General features: G+C 38.4%; 1 protein-coding gene across 1 annotated transcript in view; it reads right to left on the bottom strand.

The window, feature by feature from the left end:
• Window positions 1-22,864, bottom strand: part of CLSTN2 (calsyntenin 2) — a 203,704-nt gene that overhangs the window by 73,766 nt on the left and 107,074 nt on the right. The window contains exons 5-8 of the mRNA XM_007428023.2: window positions 21,672-21,821; window positions 7,591-7,776; window positions 1,716-1,964; window positions 1,357-1,478 (exon numbers count right to left, since the gene is read on the bottom strand). Of these exons, the coding sequence (XP_007428085.2) occupies window positions 1,357-1,478; window positions 1,716-1,964; window positions 7,591-7,776; window positions 21,672-21,821 (707 nt within the window). The remainder of the gene's footprint in view (window positions 1-1,356; window positions 1,479-1,715; window positions 1,965-7,590; window positions 7,777-21,671; window positions 21,822-22,864) is intronic.

The raw sequence follows: 22,864 nt of genomic DNA on the forward strand, positions 1-22,864 counted from the left end.
CTACAATTCACTGTGTTACTTGTCACCATCTTCAATACCAACTCTCCACCCTCTATGAGGTCCCATGACTGTCATAGGCAATCAGCTGGGAAAAAAAAAGATTTTCTGTACCTCACAGGCTGGCTGAGTGGACTGAAAATATTTCTTAGAGCTGCCATCACCTTGTTCACTTTGTTTAGTGGTGGGGACTCTGTGGGATAAGTGTGCTGAAGGAGAGGAAAGATTCAGAAAAATAGAGGGAAAGTCTCTGAAAGCATCACTGTAATCTCAGATCACTTCCACATGCATGGGCTGTGCCATTCTAGGATCAGTGCTGCAGCCTCAAATTTACTATACTTGAGGCTCCTGGAGATTGTTCTGGCACTGAACAGCTTCGCTTCCAATTCAGCTGCTGCTTCAAATTTAAAATCCTGTAAACTTTCTGACTCCAGTAGCAATGTATGGCTGTGAGAGCTGGACCATAAAGAAGGCTGAGCGCCGAAGAATTGATGCCTTTGAACTGTGGTGCTGGAGAAGACTCTTGAGAGTCCCCTGGACTGCTAGGAGGTCAAACCAGTCAATCTTAAAGGAAATCAACCCTGACTGCTCATTGGAAGGATCGATAATGAAGCTCAAGCTCAGATACTTTGGTCACCTAATGCGAAGAGAGATCTCTTTGGAGAAGACTCTGATGCTGGGAAAGATTGAAGGCAAAAGGAGAAGAGGACGGCAGAGGATGAGATGGTTAGATAGCATCACTGAAACAATGAGCATGAAACTGAGCAAACTCAGGGAGGCAGTGAAGGACAGGAAGGCCTGGCGCAATATGGTTCATGGGGTCACGAAGAGTCGGACACGACTTAACGACTAAACAACAACAACAAACTTTCTGACACAGAAGTAGAAGGAATCTTCAGAGTTGCTTTTCTAAATTGCATCAGGTGATGAATATTTTTAACTCCCCAAACAGATATTATTCATCTCAGTTGAGATATACATCTTGAAAAGCTTGGAGGTGAGAAAAAAATGATGGAAGAGTGAAGGAATAATTTAATTTTTAATCACAGCCTCCAATTCAGTGGCGGAATTTTATCTAATTATTGTTGGACTCTAACTTCCATTAATTGAGATTACCATGGTCAATGTAATTTGATAACATCTAGTGGAGTAGTCATTTATTCATGACTTACTTGAAATTAGAAAACTGCTTAGGCCAGCCTTCCCAAACCTGATGCTCTCCAGATTATAGAACTTTAAGACCTAGAAATTTCAGGTTGGCAAATTCAAGTTTAGACTTTGCTGTATTTGGTACATTCTTCATGCAATGCTATGGAAGAAATGTTAGGGAATAATTATAAAAAAAGGTAATTTATGTACCTGGTCAAGCTTCCAGTGAAATTCTGCAGGACGGAAAGTATCAGCTTGGTCAAAATCTTTCCGTAACAAAAACACTAGGCGACAGTTATGCACATAAAGTGCATAGTGGTGTCGATTCATTTCTAAAAAAAAAAAAAATAGACAAAGATGAGAAATATATCAATGAGTGATAATTTATTAAAATCAGATTATACAATCAATTTATTTGAAACTGAATGTTCCCAAATCAATCCATGATTCAGTGTAAGAAAGACTTTGAGGTTAATTCTTATAGCAGTTTATGTTATTTTTTCAATGTCTACTTGTACTGAACACTTAAATCTGGGAGAAGGATGAAGGAAGTGCAGATTTTGAGTTACCTGTCTTATCAGAATTGCACAGAATTGTTTCTTTTTCTGCTCTTAATCCTGGACTTGGGCCATGTTTCATCCACATGGTGATGGTAAACTGATCAGTTAGATTCTTTGGTACTATTCCATCAGGAATTTTGGCACCTTGCTTTCCATCAAATTTAAAAATCATGTCATTGCTGTCCATCAGAAGACCAGCTGTCCAGTTATTTGCTGCACTGTGTGTTGGTAACAGGTCAATGGCCCCTGATGATGCCCCTGTAGATGATATATAATGAACAGTTTGATGAGTTACTAGTGAGAAAGTTGTTATTTGAATTTACTATATGAAAGTCAGAATCACACTTCATTGTCTCATGTTAATGATAACAGACATTTTTTGCATTAAATCTTCCCAGGCTTAATTCCTGTCCATTAAAAAGATATCAATGGCAGCAGCAGGCTTTGTAGAAAGCCACTGCTTGGTCAGAATGCCCAAGAGGCTAAGCTAGATAGACCAATAGCCACATTTTTATTTATTTATATTTGAATTTGTAGAAAGAACTTCAGTCTATATCATCATGGTATTCATGTTCTTAATATGTGGACTATGGTTATTTGTCAACCTACCATTTCAGCAGCCCTTCAGGCCAAGAAAAAGGCCTATGCAGACTGGCAGAATGATCCATCATCTGTCTCAAAGAAAGACAACTTTAAGCACCTGCAGTCCAAAGTACAGATGGAACTGTGAGAAATGCAGGACAAGTGGTGGCAGAGAAAGGCTGAGCAGGTGGAACACTATGCAGGCATGCATGCCACCAGAGAGTTTTTCAGAACCATAAAGTCAGTTTATGGTCCTTCTAAATCAGGATGCCCCCCCTCCCCCCTTGCTGTCATCTGATGGGTCAAGCCTGATCAAAGACCAGGAAGGACTGAAAAACCGCTGGGCTGAACACTTTTCTAACCCACTCAATAGGCTGCCCATCATTAATCATGATGTCTTACAGCAGATTCCTCAGCTGCCAGTCTTGAATACCCTAGACCTGCCTCCCTCTACTGATGAGATCAAGAAAGAGATCTCGCAGATGAACTCAAATAAAGCACAGGACAGGATGATATTCCTGCCGAGATCTACAAAGTATTAGATCCAAGTGCATTATGGGTGCTCCAAGACATCTTGGAAGACATTTGATCCACAGAAGAGATGCCTGACAACTTCCATGATGCCCTCACTTTGGTTCTGTACAAAAATAAGGGAAGCAAATCAGACTGTGGAAACTACAGGGGTATCTCATTGCTGTTCATTGTAGGCAAGATCTTTGCCTGCATTCTCCTGAACAGACTTGTCATTGTCTTGGAAAGGAACTTCCCACAGGCCAGAACGAAGAACAGCAGACATTATATTTGCTGTGAGACAAGTCCAGGAGAAGTGCATCAAGTAGAACAAGCCTCTTTGCTCTGTCTTCATTGACCTGACAAAGGCATTTGACATTATAAACAGGAAGGCTCTCTGGATCATCCTGAGACATTATGGATGCCCAAAGAAATTAATGAAGTTGATTCGGCTACTCCACAACAGAATGACAGGACAGGGTCTTTATAATGGTGATACATCAGCTGCATTTGCCATTTCCAAAGGGGTAAGACAGGGTTATGTGTTAGCTCCAGTCCTGTTCTATCTGCTCTTCACTTGCATGTTGTCATTTGCTGTCCAGGGTCTGAAGGAGGGAATATGTATCAGATACGGATACCGATTGGACAGCTCTCTCTGTGACCTTCACTGCTTGAATGCGTGGACTAAGTGCCTCCATACAGTCATTCAAGAAACCCTCTTTGCTGATGACTGTGCGCTCCTGGTACACAAAGACAGTGATCTACAATTGATGCTGAACAAATTCTCAGATGCTGCTGTGCTAGTCAGGCCTATCACCCTGAACAAGACTGAAGTACTTTACCAGTCCATGCCAATTACCAACCCTGTAGAACCAAAAATCACTGCTGATGACACCCAGCTGACAAATGTAAACAGCTTCAAATATTTGGGAAGCATCATCTCAAGCGATGGGTCTTTGGACAAAGAAACTGACTCCAGGATCAGCAAGGCCAGACAGGCACTGGGGTGGCTGCATACTAGAGTGCTTAATCAACACAACAACTGCATCTTCACAAAGCTGAAAGTCTACAGATCTGTGATTATTCCTTCTCTCCTATATGAATGTCAGTCCTGGACTCTGTACCAAAGGCATATCAAATAACTGGAGAAATTTCACATGTGCACTTTCCACTCCATCCTTGGAATTCATTAGCAAGACCATGTCTCCAACCTGGAGGTCTTGGAACATGCGGAGTCCACCAGCATTGAGTCCCTGATTATCAGAGGCTAGATGCAGTGTGTGGGACACATCATCAGAATGGATGACCACCATATGCCTTGCCAGTTGCTCTGTAGTGTGCTGGAGTCTGGGAAGAGACCTCGAGGTCAACCACGCAAGTGCTACAAAGTTGCTGTGAAAGAAATCCTACACCACTCTGACAGCCAAGGGAACTAGAAGCTGTGGCTGCTGACAGAACCCACTGTCGAGCCCTGTGCTATGAAGCCTCCACTGGCTTTGAACATAACAGTACAACAAATATTTCAAAATAAGATTTATTGCTAAAGTTGTACCAAGCAAATTCAATCTTTTTCAGTACATTGTTTATCTGAATTATATATTTGTCAGTGAATTGTTTTTGTTACTTTAATCAACTGACTTGTATATTCAGCAACACAGGAATTAGCAATGCCACCATACTAATGGATTTACTTATTTTTAAATTTTAGCAAGGAATGTTGAGGGATTGCTTAGCTTATCCATAACAAATTTTCGGACTAAATCGCTTTAAAACATGAAGTGCTAAAAGAGGGTAGATGGGTCATAGGGTTAATAAAGGTCTGCTCCATGCTCTTGGACAGTTTTTTCCAACCTTGGCACCTTCTAGGTGTATGGGCTTCAACTCGCAGAATTCTCATCAATGGCCATGCTAGCTGTGGAATTCTGGGATTGGAAGCGCACATACCTGGAAATTGCCAACATTGGGAAACAGTGCTCCAGGCTAACTACAGACAGATCCTGGGATCCAAATGACATTGGGAGTTCATAGTAGATTTTAAAGCTGAATGGGGGGAACACAAAGTAATTCAGCTTCTCCTTGCTTCACTATAGAGAAGCTGCCTTAGTTACTGCAACCTGGTCAGCTGGAGGACTAGGATTGGGTATGGAATTTTGTCCAACCTCACCTCTCCTCCATGGTACCTGCTGCATGAATATGCAGCATTCCAAACCACAGGAGTATTTCCCAAAGGGCTGGTGACACTGCAGTATAATTTTGGGCAATCAACACTTCCCAAGACCTGTTGTAAACCTGGGGTGATAAATAGCAATATGTCAGAGGTCAGTAAAGTGGGGTGAAGGACTGAAGAAAGATTTCCTGCCTTGTCCTTACAGTTATTGGATCACAGCATGTAGCTGGAATTTATATCAGTTTTATGAATTGAAATGTATTTATATTTTCAAGAGAATGTACACATTATCCTCATTACATAATAATACAGTTAGTGCTGACACAATGGCACTAACTACTAACCTGTCCTGTCCACCTACAAGGTATAAAATATCCCAGCACTTTCATTAAGCAAAAATGGCCAGCTATTCCAACACTTTCATTAGCAAAAATGGATTTTATGAAAAATATAGATAACACTATACACTTGAGAGAATTAGAAGCATTTTAAAGCTCCAAAAGTGATTATTTCTGAATAATGGATTAATACAGCCTTTCAATAAATATATAAATATTGCTTTGATATAAATCATGTTTTTCTCTTTAAGTATTTATCAATGTATTAAATCATTCTACATATTAAGAGCTTTTCTAAGAAAAGGAATTAGAGGTAGCATTCCTATATGCAGTATGCTTAAAACTAGTACCAGCTCTTGTACTTTTTAAGATGAAGACTTGGCTCTTTTTATCACTGTCAATAAGTTGATATATCTGACTGATAATGAGTTTAATATTTTAAATATTTAATATTTTAAATATTTTATTTTGTTGTAACCTTAATCATGATTGTTAACTACTCTGAGGTATATTGTTTTAGCAAACAAGCAATGAAACTACTTATTAACAACTGGTAGATGCAGACAGGTTTAAGAAATATCTTCCTTTCTTTTAACTGGTATTGAAGATAATGACTATGTAGAGAAAAGTGAAACAAATGCTGGTATTTCCCATTTCCATATGCAAAGTAGAATCGAATATGCTTAGCTGTTTCAGAGCAGCCAAGGTATGTTTAGCAGGCAACATTTTAGGTAAACTGCCTAATTCATTCAGCCCTTTAAAGGTAATGACCAATATTTTAAAGTGAGCCCAGAATTGGATCAGGAGGGAGTATAGCAAAATATGAATGTGGTCAAAATGTGGTCAAACCACTTCTAATTAAGCATCTATTTGGACATTCTGAACTTTGCTATTTAAAAAGCAGTCTCATACAAGATATATTATAGCAGGGAGGGTGAAGAATGGTTGATTTTTATAGACAACTTTTAATGTTTTAAAAGGCCAATTAGAGACTCTGACGTGCTTTTAAAACTCAAGAGACTAAGAGATTTAGGCCATCATCCTGTACACCCACTTACTTGGAAATAAGTTCCATTGAAGTAAATGGAATTTGATTTTGAATTGACATGTACAAAATTGCTGTATAACCTTTCACTGTGATAATGATCATATACTGGTGAAGATTAATATTTATAAAATGTAAATATGTAAAATAAGTTTCTTGATATAATAATTTGTTATACAATTGTAACTCTAAAAATGTCCAGAATCACAAACAAGTTCAATTTATTTCAATATAATTCAAAACATTTACAGCAGGGTTGGAGTTCTACTCCCTAATTTCAAAGCTCTTATATATCCAGAGTCCTAGAGGCATCTATAGGACACAGTGTTTTTCCATACAACTCCCTTGGTGCCATCATGATCTTTTCCCCATCCTATGTGCCTGCTGTAAAACTAAGTAGTAGATTCAAGTATAATCTTTATTTCCAAGAATTATTTTGGGTCCCACATGTATCCCAGAAGCATTCTTAGAATGAAGAAAAATGATTGGGGGGGAGGGGTTACACAGAAAAAAAAAAGTGGGGTAGTGAAAATCTTGCGTGAAAGCCACTTTGTGGGAGTACCCTCAAAGTTCCAAATGTCCCCATTAGCTGAAAACTTTAGGGAGTTTGCTTAATGAGATCACTTTAAATCTCTGGCAAGAATGCTCTGTTCCTTCCCAACCCATTAAAGAGAGAAAGGTCCCATTCAGGCCTCTGCCTAAACCTACAGAGAGCACAAACTAGGATCAGCCTGGATCATGTACATAGGAAGGAAGCCTGAAAGGCAAGTATAGCATTTCATGACTTTTGGAATCTGAATAAAGCAGGATCCAGAATCCTACTCATAGCTGGGCTTGCATTCAAGCCAATGTGAGCACACCTCTTCCTTTCTGGAGAGGCAGAAAGGAAAAAGCTGCGTAGCAGTTCCACTCCCTCCTCATTTTGAGTTTTCCATGTTTAGGTAAACACCTGAATAAAGATAAAAATAAAACAAAATCACACCAGAAACAGATGAAGGTGACAAGTTGCTGTAAGATAGAAACAAACAGTAGCTCTATCCATTAATAATGTCAGACCCACCTACTACAGGCTTCAGCCCTGCTAACTGCCAACATGTGATCCTTGAAAGACTATCCCCAAATAATTGAAGTTCAACAGAAAGAAATCTCCCTTTTGGTTTCTACGTAAATACCAGCATTGCTACTATCAGCTCAGAAATGTCCAGAATTATATATAAATTAATTGAAATTCAACATATGTACCACATAATTTCTGCAGGGATTTCTCTGAGTATGTCTCACGATCACAGCCTTTTCCAATAGAGTTGGTTTGAAGCTCAACAGTGGCATGGATAGAAGAAACAGGTCCATCACAAGTCTCCAGGTGAATGATAGGAAATAAAGGTATGCTCCCAGAACCAGGCTTGTACTCAATATGTCTTTTCCAGTCTAAAAATAAGAACAACATTACTGTACACTACAACATGGCCAATGTTATAACATGATTTATATCTTTATAGAGTTATTTATATTTTGTGCATTTTTGCAAAAGGAAGTGGGATGCTTGTGTTTTAAGAAACCAAATACCTGGACAGAAGTGTAATTTAAAAACCAGGTCATAAAAAGAATGAAATACAACTGCAGACTCCTTTGTTCCCAGTTGTTTATACAATAAATAACTTAATGTAAAAGTCAACCAAACTCAACTGGATTGTTGGGAAGCTGTTCAAAAGCTAACCAAGATAAGATTTTATAATAAAGAGCTTTGTTTTATTTCCATCATACTCAAAAGGGTACACACTGAAATCATACATACATTTTCAACCTGTTCAGGTGTTGTGAATCACCACATTGCTATAATGACTTTCACTTTCCAGCAGACATTCGTGTGAATGTGTGCAGGACATAAGCTGGGTTGGCTTTTCTTTTGCAGACTTTTCTGTTGAATGCTGAAATGCTACAGGGAAACTTTAATCATCTGGGTGATATATGCAGGGAATAAGAGTCAGGCTTAGATGATGCCTGAATGAGGCTTTGCTTTCCTGTTCTTTAGATTCTAGCTCAGATATTGTTTTTTCCAGGAGGTATTTGACTTATCCTATGAATCAATATACCCTACATATGCAAACAACCTGCATAGATAGGTTTTAATAAAATTCCTCATGCATTCAAGGCATATGTGAGAATACTTCAGGGCTAGTCATATCCCCATAACCAACATGCTTGCTGATTACATCCTCCCTGGCCTGGAATTTTCTAAAGGAACCCTTCGTGCATTCTGTGAAGGAAGATACTGATTCCTCTAAGATTATCTCCACATGTGGAATACTCTACAAATACAGGAGCAGGACTACTTCATGTCTTTAATTATGAAGTGGCAAGCACATACACACCTTAGAGAGGTTCATAAACACATTTATATTTCAGGGGAATTGATGAACTTCACTTATGTATAACTATGCACACCCATGTATCACTAATTCCATCTCTGCCTCCATTCTTTTGCCCACCTCCACCCCCACTCCCAGTTATCTTCCTCACTGCAAAAATTTAAGCCATGTTCTTATCAAAATACACAAACCATAAATTTCCCAAAAGCATGTTATATTAATGATTCTTTTGGTTCTGTAATATTCTATTTCTGAGGGACATTAAACATTTGCTAAGTGTTTGACAATTCTACTAAAAAAATCAACTTTGCCCCTCCCCACCACAAAAATTCTATTACAAACATTATGGATGAAAACAGACTCAGAATCATTTGTCACAATCTGTCAAATATAATGATTTGCAATAACAGTCATTGCTGTAAGATGAATGTTATCACTCAATGGGCTTGATCTAAAGATAGGTTTAAATTTTTCTAATGCTATGGATTTGTTCATATATTCATGTGTTATATCATGGAAGAGTATGATGAGAAATGTTTATATTGTTGTAGATTATTACAATGTCTATATTTTCAAAAATAGCTGTGTTCCTAGAATGTTTTTAAATTTATGCCATAACACATTGCCAAAAACACAAATGTAATGCACATTACTATATGTTTATTAATATTAACTTTTCTTCCTTCCTTCCTTGGGCTAAGAAGGAAATTATCATATGACAGAGAAGAAAACTGATATACATTCCTAGATTAATATGGATGAATATAATTCAGTATGCCATATTTATATATTATATAAATTATATATTATATTAGTTATATGGCAGCTGTTCACAACTCTCCAGCACAAAATAAAGGAAATCATCTTGTGTTAAAACCCCATCATTTGTCATAAATTCTAACAGTATTGTCGAAGGCTTTCACGGCCGGAACACGATGGCTGGTGTGGGTCTTCTGGGCTGTGTGGCCGTGTTCTGGAAGTTTTGTTTCCTAATGTTTTGCCAGCACCTGTGACTGGCATCTTCAGAGTGCAGGAGCACAGACAGGAGCAGTTCTCTCTGTGCCCAGGGTGATGTGACCCTTTTGTGGGTATTTATAGGGATCTGAGGGGGGATTGGGTGTGTGTGTGGGGGGTTGAGTTACTGAGTGGCTGCTTGTTTTGGTGTCAGAATCTGTGTGTATCTTCCTGGGGATTAGGCAGGTTTTTTCTTCTCTTGAGTTGTTAACGAGGGGCTGCTGGGGGTGATTAGCAAGTTCATTGTGTGAACTGTTCACATGTCCTGGTGGTTAAGCTGAGTTCCTTGATCTTTTGCAGGCTGTATTTTTCAGGATTGGTACCCAGGTTTTGTTGATTTTTAGACTCTCCTCTTTTTTATTGAAACTGTGCTGGTGTTTGTGAATCTCAATGGCTTCCCGGTATAGTGGCTGTTGGTGTTGTCCAGTATCTCTGTGTTTTCAAATAGGATTTTGTGTCCAGTATGCTTGAGAGCATGTTCAGCTACTGCAGATTTTTCTGGTTGCTGTAGTCTGCAGTGCCTTTCATGTTCTTTTATCCTGGTATGGATGCTGCGTTTTGTGGTCCCGATGTATACTTGCCCGCAACTGCATGGTATGCGGTATACTCCTGCAGTGGTGAGGGGATCCTTTTTGTCTTTTGCTGATTTTAGCACTTCTTGTACTTTTCTGGTGGGTCTGAAGATTGTTTGGAAATTGTGCTTTTCCATGAGTTTTCCCATGCGGTCTGTGACCCCTTTGATATAGGGGAGAAATACTTTGTTGGTGGGTGGCTGTTTTTCTTCTTCAGTTGCATGTTGCTTTCTTGGTTTGATGGCTCTTTTTATTTCATTTTTGGAGTAGCCATTCACTTGTAGGACCCAATTAAGGTGAACCACCTTAACAACCTAACCTGAACCACCTGAACCACCTAAACAGCGTCCACCCCAATATACAGTTCACTATGGAAAAAGAAGTGGACAGCCAACTTCCATTTCTAGACATGTTGGTCATACGCAAACCAGACCTCAAATTAGGACACAAAGTCTACAGAAAACCCACCCACACAGACCGGTACCTACACAAAAACTCCAACCACCACCCACGTCAGAAAAGAGGCATTATCAAAACCCTCATGGATCGTGCCAATCGAATCTGCGAGACCCAATTCCTAAACTCTGAACTTAACCACCTTAATGTCCTCCTGCCTGTGCTCCTGCACTCTGAAGATGCCAGTCACAGATGCTGGCGAAACGTTAGGAAACAAAACTTCAAGAACACGGACACACAGCCCGGAAGACCCACACCAGCCATTAAATTGTAAATCTTGCTATGTTTATGGCTAGTACCTTAATTCCATCTTAAAACATTTGCTGAGATAGCATTCAGCAACACCTATGAAAATAGTGTTTTTCCTCTTAAATGATCCAAAGTGGAATTGCTTTTGTTTTTGCAGTAAAGATGACCTGGAAATTCTTCTCTTTTTTTTTTTCCCAATTCATCATAATCCTAGATTGGGGTGAGCCACCTATTATAGAGAAAAATAAACGGGCCATTCTCCAATAGCTCTAAATGGACAGGTCATGTACAAGAAAACCAAGTTAATAAATCAGCATCCATGTCAGGACATTCTAGGATAGAGAAGTGATCAGTCAGCATTTTAAAAGACCACATAGGGAACAGAGTATCTTTTCATGTGCAAAAAAAATTTACCATGGACACATTGTGTTATGCATGTTTGTATGTCCGATAACCATCCTAATGCTAGTATCTGTTCCTATGAGACAGATACAAGAATTGTTACTAAATACTGTAAACTTTTCTCTTTATTTGTTGGCCTCAGTTCATCAGGCATGGAATCAATCCTTTACAACACCATCATTAGTTTAGGTAGGAATTTAACATTTTTGTCAAGTGAAAGCAGCACCAGACAGTGTATTAAGATAAAGTGGCTAGGTGTGTGATGCATATGGAGCTTGCTTGCTTGCTTGCTTGCTTGCTCGCTTGCTCATTCATTCATTCATTCATTCATTCATTCATTCATTCATTCATTCATTCATTCATTCATTCATTTTATGCGGCTGCCCATCTCACAATGGGTGGCTAAGGAAAATAAAATTCAACAGAAACAGTCCAATAACAATAACATAAAAAACCAACAACAATGTCAATAAAAATGCATGGAAAATGTACTGAAAGGCGACTGAGGGCAACAACAAGCAGTACTATGACACCCATCTCACGGGTCCCCTTAGCCTCCTGACATCCAGGTCCAGGAATACAGACATGCTTTTAAGGCTTTCCAGAATGCTAGCAGAGTCAGAGCCAGCCAGATCTCAGGGGGTGAGGGGTGGTGTATGGTGTCCAAGAAAGCAGGTGCTGCAACAGAAAAGACCTGCTTCCTAGGTCCTGTCACATGGCATTCCCTAATAGATGGGAGCTGGAGCATGCCTCTTCAGCTGGATCTAATGTGGTAGGTAGAAATTATTAGAGAAAGGTGGTCCTGCAAATAATCCAGCTGCATGCCATAAAGGGCTTTATGGGTGCCCAGCATCTTGAATTGTACCCAAACGTTTGCTGGAAGTCACTACAGCTATGGGAGCAGAGGTGTAACACAGGTATACCAAGGTGCAGTCAAAGCGACCAGGCATACATGACCATGACAGTGCTTCCCAATCCAGGAAAGGCACAACTGACACACTAGATGTAATTGTGAAAAAGCCCCCCTGGCCATGGTTATCACCTGTTCCTCAAACAGGAGCCATAAGTTCAAAAGAACTACCAAATTGTACATCAGTTCGGTCTGGAGCAGTGTCAACGAATCCAGAAGCAGAGATGATAGATTACCAGATCCAGGAGGCCCTATAACCCAAAGCCAATCAGTTTTGCTAGGGCTGAGTTTAAGCCTGTTCTTTCCCATCCAGACCCTTACAGTCTCCAAACACTGAGAAAGGACCTTAACAGCATCATATGGTTGGCCAGGGGCAGAGAGGTATAACTGGGTATCATCAGCATATTGATGATACTTCACCCCATGCCAGTACATGACATCACCCACTGGCTTCATATCAACTGGAACTGATGCTAGAGAAGGGAGGAGAACCACCACTCCTAACCACCTGAGCCAATCCAGAAGGATACCATGATTGATGATATAGAAAGCAAATGACAGGTCATGAAGAACAAGGATAAATTCACCAACCCCATTCCACTCCTGTCAGTGGACATCCTCAATCAATGTATGATCAACGCTATTTTGGTCCCATACCCAAGCCTAAAAACTGATTGAAAGGGGTCCAGATAATCTGCTTCCTTCAGGAATCTTTGGAATTGCAGCATGAACACCTTCTCAACAACCTTCCCTAAAAAAGGAAGTTTGGAAACAGGATAATGGCTTCTTGAGAAGGGGGCAGACCATTGTCTCCTTCAGTGTTGTGAAACCACTCCCTCTCTCAAGGAAGAATTCAGTACTGCCTGGACCCAGCCACATGACACCTACTGGGAAACCTCAGCTAGCCAGGAGGGATATGGATCTAATGCTTAATGCTCCAAGAACCCTGCCTACTTCTTCAAGTACAGCAGGATCAGATTTCATGAGGAATTTTGTGGGAAGGTTGTCTTTGATTTCTAAAATCATATTTTATAACTTTTAATTATGTATTTATGGTTTTAATTTGATGTAAACCGCCCAGAGTCCTCCATTGTGGGGAGATGGGCGGGGACAAGTCTACTAAATAAATAAATAAATAAATAAATAATATAAACTATTAAGCCTTTTTTACTATTTACTTTTATACTACAAAGTTTCCCGCCTTAAAATAACAGGAAACCCTGCGCATATTAACAAAGGAGGGGTTGTAAGCCTACCTTGGATAAGAAAGGGTTGCAAGTCTATCAAAAAACACTCCAGAGAATAAATTGTCCTTGAGAGTAAAGAAAAAAAGAAATGTGAAGCCCTGAAGATGCTCCAACCAATTTCCAGACAATTCTCTATCCTGATGGTACCAAAATTTAGAAAACAAGAGTATTTCTCTATATATTTTTGTAAACCTATCTCATAGTTTATGTGACTATAAAGGTGTGATTACCAGCTCCATATATATTCATGCAGGCTGGTAGCAGCAGAGGTTTTATAAAAAGAGCTGCCTAAACTTGATCTGAGTCAGATTAGAAGTTTCTCCAAGATTGATCAGAAAAGCTCAAAATGCTGTACAGTTCACTAGCTATGAAGGCTTTAAATTCGCCTTCTGTCATGATTCATGGGTTGTGATGCCCTGTGTGAATTGGGACAATATGCAAAGAAACAAGATTTAGATATGACAGTCCCAAATGAACATACATATTTTGATATGAGAAAATTTATGAAAATGTGGGCTGTTTCTTCCATAAATCTCCTTTTTATTTTTTATTTTTTTGCCTTTATTTATTCCCTTAGCTGTGTTGAAGGTCTAGTAACATTATCCTTAAGTATTGGAATACAACCAATTTATTCATTGAGAATAGCAAAGAATATGAATATGTCCTATGGAACATCTTGCTGCCTGAGGTGCGGTGTGCCCCCTCCCTCATGGCCTTCAGGAAAGAGATCAAATCCTGGCTCTGCAGAAGGCTTGGGGGCCAGAGGGGGGCCCGCACCTATGGAGATGGCTGGTGGGGTGAGGGGTTGTCCCCCCCCAGCATCTTACAGGTTTTTTAGGGCCAAATTATAGGAGGTTTTTAGGCCATTTTTATATATGTTTTTAACTATTTATAGATTATGTCTAGGTCTGCAGAGTCCTGTGTTTTTTATTATTAGTGTGAGCCGCCCAGAGTCACCCATTGGGGGAGATGGGCGGCATACAAATTTGAAAAATAAATAAATAAATAAATAAATAAATAAATAAATAAGGTAACATTCAAGTAATTCATATTGAAAAAGTATGTAAGCATCCATTTTTGCATACTGTAGATCACTTAGGGAAAATATTGTAAGTTACAGTTGTATGGAAAAAAATGTCTTTAAATCTATAGTGAAGGTCTAGAGCATACAGTATGTGTCAAGCTCAAGGCCCACGGGCCACATCTGGCCCGGCGTGTAATTATATCCGGCTCACGAGATCATTTTATATATTATTGTTATTAATGGCCCGGCGATATGAAGCGCTGGTAACACAATAAACTACAGATCCCATAATGCAGCGCTTCAGCTGCTTTGCCGAACGCTTCCCGTGTTAATCAAGTTTAACTTATGATGCTGCAAGTTATTGCGAAGCTAGCCCTCACGATGCCGAAGAGAAAAGTTGATTCTGAAAACAGAGCCTTTAAAAACCGATGGGAGGCTGAGTATATGTTTACTGACATTGCCGGTAAACCCGTGTGTCTCATTTGTGGAGCTAATGTGGCTGTAATTAAAGAATTTAATCTAAGACGGCACTATGAGACAAAACATCAGGATAATCTGAAAGACCTGAATGCAGAGCAGAAGATACAGAAAGCAGAAGAGTTAAAGAATCATCTGACACTTCAGCAGACGTTTTTTACCCGTGCAAAATCACAAAGTGAAGCTGATGTGAAAGCAAGTTTTATCGTGGCAGAGGAGATCGCCAAATCAGCCAGGCCATTTACCGAGGGAGAATTTCTGAAGAGCTGCATGATCAAGGTGTTTGACGTCTTATGTCCAGACAAAAAGGAGATGCTGGCAAATGTAAGCCTGAGTAGAAATACGATTGCTGATCGAGTTTGTGAGATGGTCACTGATTTAAAAACACAGTTGAGTGAAAGAAGCAAAGACTTTATTGCATACTCTCTTGCTGTGGATGAAAGTACTGACATGACTGATACTGCACAGCTGGCCATCTTCATCCGTGGAGTGGACTCCAATTTGCACGTTACAGAGGAAATAATGGACATTAAATCGATGCACGGGATGACGACTGGAAAAGACATTTTTGAAAATGTATGTCAAAGTATAACCGACATGAAACTGCCCTGGGACAAACTTATTGCACTTACAACTGATGGAGCACCATCTATATGTGGTGAAAAAAGTGGACTAGTGGGAAGGATGCGAGTAAAGATGCAGGAGGAGAACTGTACTGGTGAGTTAACGGCATATCACTGCATCATACACCAGGAAGCACTATGTGGCAAAGTCCTGAAGATGCACAATGTAATGAGCACTGTAACACAAACCGTAAACTTTGTCCGAGCTAAAGGTTTAAATCACCGGAAATTTCAGTCCTTTATGCGGGAGATAGATTCATAGTTTGCTGACATTCCTTATCATACAGAGGTGCGTTGGCTAAGTCGGGGAAAAGTTCTCAACAGAGTTTTTGAGCTCAGCAACGAAATCTGTCAGTTCATGGACAGTAAAGGAAAAGACTCCACTAATTTTAGGGATGAAAAGTAGAAATGAGAGTTGGCATTTCTGGTTGACATAACAGCTCATCTCAGCGCCTTAAACCTCCAGCTCCAGGGATGTGACCACATGATCACTGACATGTATGACGCAGTGAAGGCATTTCAAGTGAAGCTGCTTTTATGGGAGACACAAATGCACCAGTGCAACTTGCCCCACTTTCCCTGTTGCCAAGTAATGTTGAACCAAGTTGGCACAACGGTGTTCCCAAATACGCACTTTGCTGATAAACTGAGCGCACTGCGCACTGAGGTTGCACGGCGCTTTGGTGACTTTGAAGAACAAAAAAAGAATTTTGAGTTGCTTCGCAGCCCATTTGCCGTCGATGTGGAAACCGCACCTGTGCAGATTCAGATGGAGCTGATTGAGCTGCAGTGTAATGGTACACTGAAGGCAAAGTACGACACTGCATGGCCCGCACAGTTTATTCACTCCATTCCCACAGAAATGCCCCAGCTCCGTCTACATGCGGCTCGAACCTTGTGCATGTTTGGTAGCACATATCTGTGGGAGAAGCTCTTCTCAGTGATGAAGACTAACAAAACAGCACACAGGAGTCGTCTCACTGATGAGCACCTGCAGTCCATCCTGAGAATCTCCACAACACAGAACCTCACACCAAATATAAACGAACGTTGCCAAAAAAAGATGCCAGGCGTCCAGCTCTGATAAAATGACGTAAGAGCAAAGACAACTGAATGATTTGATTTGTTATTGCTGAAAAGCACAAATTTTATTTATATTTCCAGGTTTTGTTATGCAGCATGTTCATATTTTGAATTTGTATAATTTTAACAGGATTTATTTTTATGGAGAGCAAAATCTTTTGGGATATTTAAAATTTAAGTTTATTTTTTATATAAAATGACATAAGAGTAAAGAAATTTGAATGTTTGTTCTTTTAACGTTTACTTTATTTCTAACTTGTATAATTTAGACAGGATATATTTTGGAGAGCAAAATATCATAAGTTATTTAAGGTTTGAGTTGATTTATTCCGGAATAATATTCCTGTCTGTTTTTATTCATATTTATGTTCAAAAAAGTTAAGTTTTAAAAGTTTAAAAGTTTTAAAAGTTTAGTTTTAGTGTGTTCAATAAATGTTTATCCTGTTTGGCCCGCGACCTAAAGTGTGTTTTGGATTTTGGCCCCCTGTGCAATTGAGTTTGACACCCCTGGGTCTAGAGGAAGGTTGCAAGAGCTGAGATTAGGAAGGACAAAATACTAAAAAAAGTCCCAAACTATATTCACTTTGCCAACATTCACAGTTGTAAGTTCAACTATATATTGGGTATTTTAATAAGTTGTAGGTTTTCTATGTTTAATTACGATAATTGGAAAAAAATCATGACATACAAGTTGTTGATCAAGAACTAGAGAAATTCATGGACAATAAAGCTGTCAGTGGTTGCTTTGATGCTATTATTCTACCCATACTTAATTATTTATTGCATTTTTATGCTGCTGAATCCTTCCAGAGGGGGAAAAAATTGGTAGAGGACTTTTTAATTCCTGAAACTGATAGCTAGTTACTGAGAAAAAAGATTATCTTAGTTAAATAGCCTTTAGACCCTTCTAGCCAGACATATTTTATGTGCCTATCTAACTTAGAGAGGACCCAGTGATCCAAATACATAGCTGCAACTTATGTCTGCTCTTATGAAACTACTCCATAGCATTACTGTATTTGAGTAGATGTTTTTACACCTGAAGCACTAAAGGATCTGAAGAACAGTTGGAAACAGGCCAAACCAATAAAATAAGTTCAGACATGTCTCTGCAGTAAAAAAATGCTATGGACTATATCAGTGTTGAAGAAGAACATGAACACACATGCACCAGACCAGCCCAAAGCAGACTATATAGACTCTTTTCTATTTCAAATGCACTCTGAAATCTCCATAAGAAACATGGTACAAAATAATGCAGAGTGCAATAAACACCACAAACTCATCAAGTAAGCAAAAAACAGCATATAAAATTGGTCTTTGCATTTTCAAATGTACTGAAAAATTCCAGAGGAGTAAATGCTCAATCTGGCAACTAAATTAAACCAGTATAGAAAGCTATCTGATGAAAAATTGTGTATTTTTAGCTTCCTGAGTTTAGGTGTTCAAGTTTACTCCACACATATTCTTATTCGGCACATCTTCTTGAAAGTGGAGCTTTTAATAATACCTTCATAAATGATGATGCATTTTATTTTTAAAGGTAATCTGAGTCTCAGCATTAACAGGACATAAGAGCATACAGAGAATGAGCATGAGTACCTGGCTCAAGAAGCTAACTGTATTAGTACTCAGTTATTTCAATTTCTATACAACTTCACAGAGGACCAACACATTATAGCACTATTCATAGTAATATCTGCAGGAACAAGAGCATCAAGAAAATACAAAGGAAAATTTGTTTAAGTCACCAAGTATTTTTTTAAAAAACCAATAAATAGGTTTTAAAAGGTTAAAATAGTATACTAATGCAAAGCTAACTACTATGAAGACTATTATAATGGTCTTGCACAACAACATCAAGATTTTGATTTATACATTCCAAGAAACCTCAGTGAAAAGAAAAAAAATGATAAGGTCCAAATGTAAACCAAGAGATACACCAGTCCAAAATGAAAAGTACAGGACTTATTTTGTTACGCAAAGCCATAGGTTATATTGCTGAGCAATTGGCACTGCTGAATGTATACTATATATAAAAATACTGTAATGTTTAAATAATCAAAGAACAATAGTTATAAATTAGTTTGGTGAAGAAATCATATATTATTTCTTCATTTTTGAATACTTTACTTAAAGGAATAATGGCACCGCATAGATCAGAAGGCCACATAGCTGGATATATATACGCCGCCAAGAGTCGCTTTGTATGAGATAGGTGGCTATATAAATGTGATATATAAATACATAATAAATAAATATTTAAATCTCCTTTTTCTTTCTTTGCTTCTTTTTTGAAAGTGCAGTATACTTCAGATTGTAAAACTTAAAAGAATTGAAAGAGAAGATTACATACTTTTGTCCTCCAATAATTCATTTGTCAATGCTAAACCTGCTCTGAATTCTTAAGAACAAAACTCACTTTTGCTATTTTGGAAAAATAATTGATCTCACTCTCAAGGACAAGCACTTTTGACTTCTACAGTATAGCCTTAAGTTGTACATAAAATATCAGTATATATATTCTTATATTGTATACCATCAGCAAATGTTATCCAGAGATAGCTTACTCATTAATTCACAAATGGGGATATGCAAAAGAGACATGCCATATTTATATTTCTATTCATTCAAGATGATACACTTCTTGCTCTCTATAAAAATCCCTTTTAAGCACCTGGGAACATTAGAAAGGAATGTGACCTAGATATGTTACCTCAGATACTCTTATATTACCTTTGCATTGATCCCAATGGATCATTAAATAGGTCAAATTTGACAATCAGTCACAAAGACAAATGCTAAAAATAAACCCTTGACTGTTATTGTGTGCTATGTACAAAACATAAAACATCTCTAATTATTCTTTCTTTTGAAAGAGATGGATTTACCTTAGATTTACATGAGAAAATAATTTATTCTCCGTATTTTGAACCAAATATAACTCAGATCCCATGGGCTGAATTAAAACATCGTAAGGCTCCATTCTACCCCACCAACTCATACCTTTAAAGTCTCTGCCTAAATTTTAGATTCTAATGGGATTACTCTTTGTATGTATTCTCAATTTACTGAAGCTGAGCATGGATGCAAGAGCTGCCACAGTGGAAAAGTTGGAATTTGAAATGACTGTCTGTGCTGAAGAGGACACTGAGATTCTGCTCCAATATCTCTGGCAAGAACTTTCTAGCACACACCCTTTTTTAAGGCTTTATTACGATTATAATTATTTGGGCTAGTGGCAGCCCAATTGTATTGGCCCTACTTCTACTTTAACCCTGCCAGTTGCTCGTTTATGATGACAGCCAGAAATGATTGGAAGGTGGTCACTAAGTTTCTGCTTAAATTACTTTAGCCATATCACTAGTGATCAGTTTAAAACAGAATTAGTGGCAGCATTAGACATGAATGATTGTTGGTTTTATTAACACCATTGGTGGATCACTTTCATTGCTGATGTATTTGATTGTACTGCAGCTGATCAGTTAATTCATTATGTATTTACAGCAAGCAGCAATCTTAGCTGACCTTGGTTGAAACCAAAAAGCCAAACAGGGCTGGGCAGAATTAATACTTGGCTCAGAGCCTACCCCAGGGAATAACAAGGCTGTAGGGTTGATGGAAAGTTTTAAAACCTGGAAGAAGGAAACAGCTTAAGGGAGATTTTTTATTTCTTTTCTGCCAGCACAGTGGCAGCACATAATGAAGATTAGCTGATTTCAAAGAGCTAAGCATGGTTGGAATGAGCTATTCCTTAGATGGGAGACTACAAGGATATTCTGTGGCTGTAGGCTAGATCAGTGTTTCTCAACCTTGGCAACTTTAGGATGCATGGACTTCAGTTCCCAGAATTTCCCAGCCAGCCATGCTGGCTGGGGAATTCTGGGAGTTGAAGTCCATGCATCTTAAAGTTGCCAAGGTTGAAAAACACAGGACTAGGTGGAAAGTTTTTTTAAAAATGTCAAAAGACAGAACATTATCATATTGTTGAAAGGATTACATGGATGTGTCTAGAAATAATCAGGAAGCTTTGACTTATAGGAAGCTTTTGCTTTATCTAAACTTTTTATGCCAGCCCCTACTATCCTTATTTTACTGTCCACTAAAAAATGGACAGATTTTGTATATGTAGAATAGCAGTGCTAACAGATCCAGGCATATGGGGCATATTCTTCTGCTCAGACCCACTGAATTAGTATTTGGTGAACTGTGCCCCAACTTGCCTGCAGCAGCAATGAGCTAATAGTGTCAGGACTATAGGTTGACACACTGAGACTACAAGTACCACTACAGTATTTTCTGTCTGTCTGTTTGCCCTGTGTCTTACTTCCAGCATACATATCTTTGAGTAGGACTGAGACATGGAGATAGCAGTACTGGTGAGTTAGACACAAACTCTCTGAGACTGGCTGATTATGCTCTCTTTGCATTTAGTAAGTCACAGTACACTAGTTCTTTCCCCTAAACCTGCAAGCAGTTGGGATGCTAACCTCTAATTAGTAAATTACTGCAGATTTTAACTAACCTCTAATTAGTAAATTACTGCAAAAGCTTCCTATAAGTCAAAGCTTCCTGATTATTTCTAGACACATCCATGTAATCCTTTCAACAAATTTGCTCTAATTAGTAAATTACTTCATGTTGGATGAAAACCAGTAATGAAGTCCATAGACAAGGGAGCCAGGTGTTTCTTACTGATAGTTTAATTTAGGCAACTTTGTAGTTTTTAAATGAAATTAGATTATAACCAGTATGGAACAGATAAATTATATATTCTCTTTTTAAAAGTTTAAACTATTGTTAAGCTTTTATTTTCATTTTTGATACTTCTGAATTTCCAGTACAAAATGTATAATTAAATTAACCCTAACACTTAATAATGACATACAATTATTACCTTGCCATCCAGGTTTACACACAGGCTTAACTTCAACACGTACCAGGACATCTTCAGTTGCACGTTTCTGCCCACAGTCAAAAGCTGTTACCATTATTTCATACTGATGCTCTTTGTCATAACTGAGCTTTTCAGTATTTCTGATATTCCCTGTAGGTACAACACAGAAGAATAAATAGCTATTATTTCATTGCCAATTTACTAGACTTATGCAATTTACTATAATAAAACCTATAACAACTACCAGTGGTATATAAAAGGACCTCTATATAATAGGAAATGGGCCCAAAAAACTAGAAGACTGACCTTCATGGAACCTTTTCTTAAATTGTACTTTTTCTTTTCTTCAAAATTCTTCAGAACTTGACAATCAAACTATCATCTTATACAGGGTAGGACATGACTCTCCAGATTAGGTTCATCAGACAGACAGAAAATGGCAAAGTGTGACAGGTATAATTTGAGACAGAAACAGACTGACTGCAGCCCAAGTGGTGAAAATGTATACTATTCTCTGCATTAAGGTCACACTCCTAGGCCAATGCAAGATGAAAAGATATAGGATACAATCTCTCTTTGATAGTTCAACATAACATGTACCATCTTGACAAAACGTTCAGCACAATTTCTTGGAAACATGTTTTATTGGTTAACTAGCATACATCCATCAGCAGAATGGCAGATGCCAGAAGGGGGACACAGTTTTTTTCAGACTCTGCATGCAATTCATGTACCCAAGTAGTAGCCAAGAAAGAAGCACTTTCTCCCTTATATGTTTTGCATACCACTTTTTTTTCAAGGGGCTTTTTAATTGTGACAAGACAATGATATCTTCCTTATTAGGAATGGCATCTTGCTTCAGAAACTGGTGGATGCTACATGAGACCCCTGAGATTTGTTCCAATAAGACTAACTTTGCAAGATCGAGGTAGTCCAATCTTGGGAAGAATCCTGTATACTTATTTATTTAAATTTAAATTATTAATAATAAAGTCCACTGAAGTTGGGTGGCCAATAAAGGTAAAATAACAACATCATCATCATCATCATCAACAACAAAATATAAAGACCTGCAAATAGAAGTAGAAAGACTGTGGCAAAAGAAAGCAAAGATAGTACCCATAGTAATAGGCACCTTGGGTACAATCCCAAAACATCTGGAGCATCACTTGAACACTGGCAAATTCACCATC

This window comes from Python bivittatus, unplaced genomic scaffold (genome assembly GCF_059951505.1).
Source record: "Python bivittatus isolate LINGU-HERP-01145 unplaced genomic scaffold, Pbiv_v1 ctg000980_np1212, whole genome shotgun sequence".
Classification (NCBI taxonomy): Eukaryota; Metazoa; Chordata; class Lepidosauria; order Squamata; family Pythonidae; genus Python; species Python bivittatus.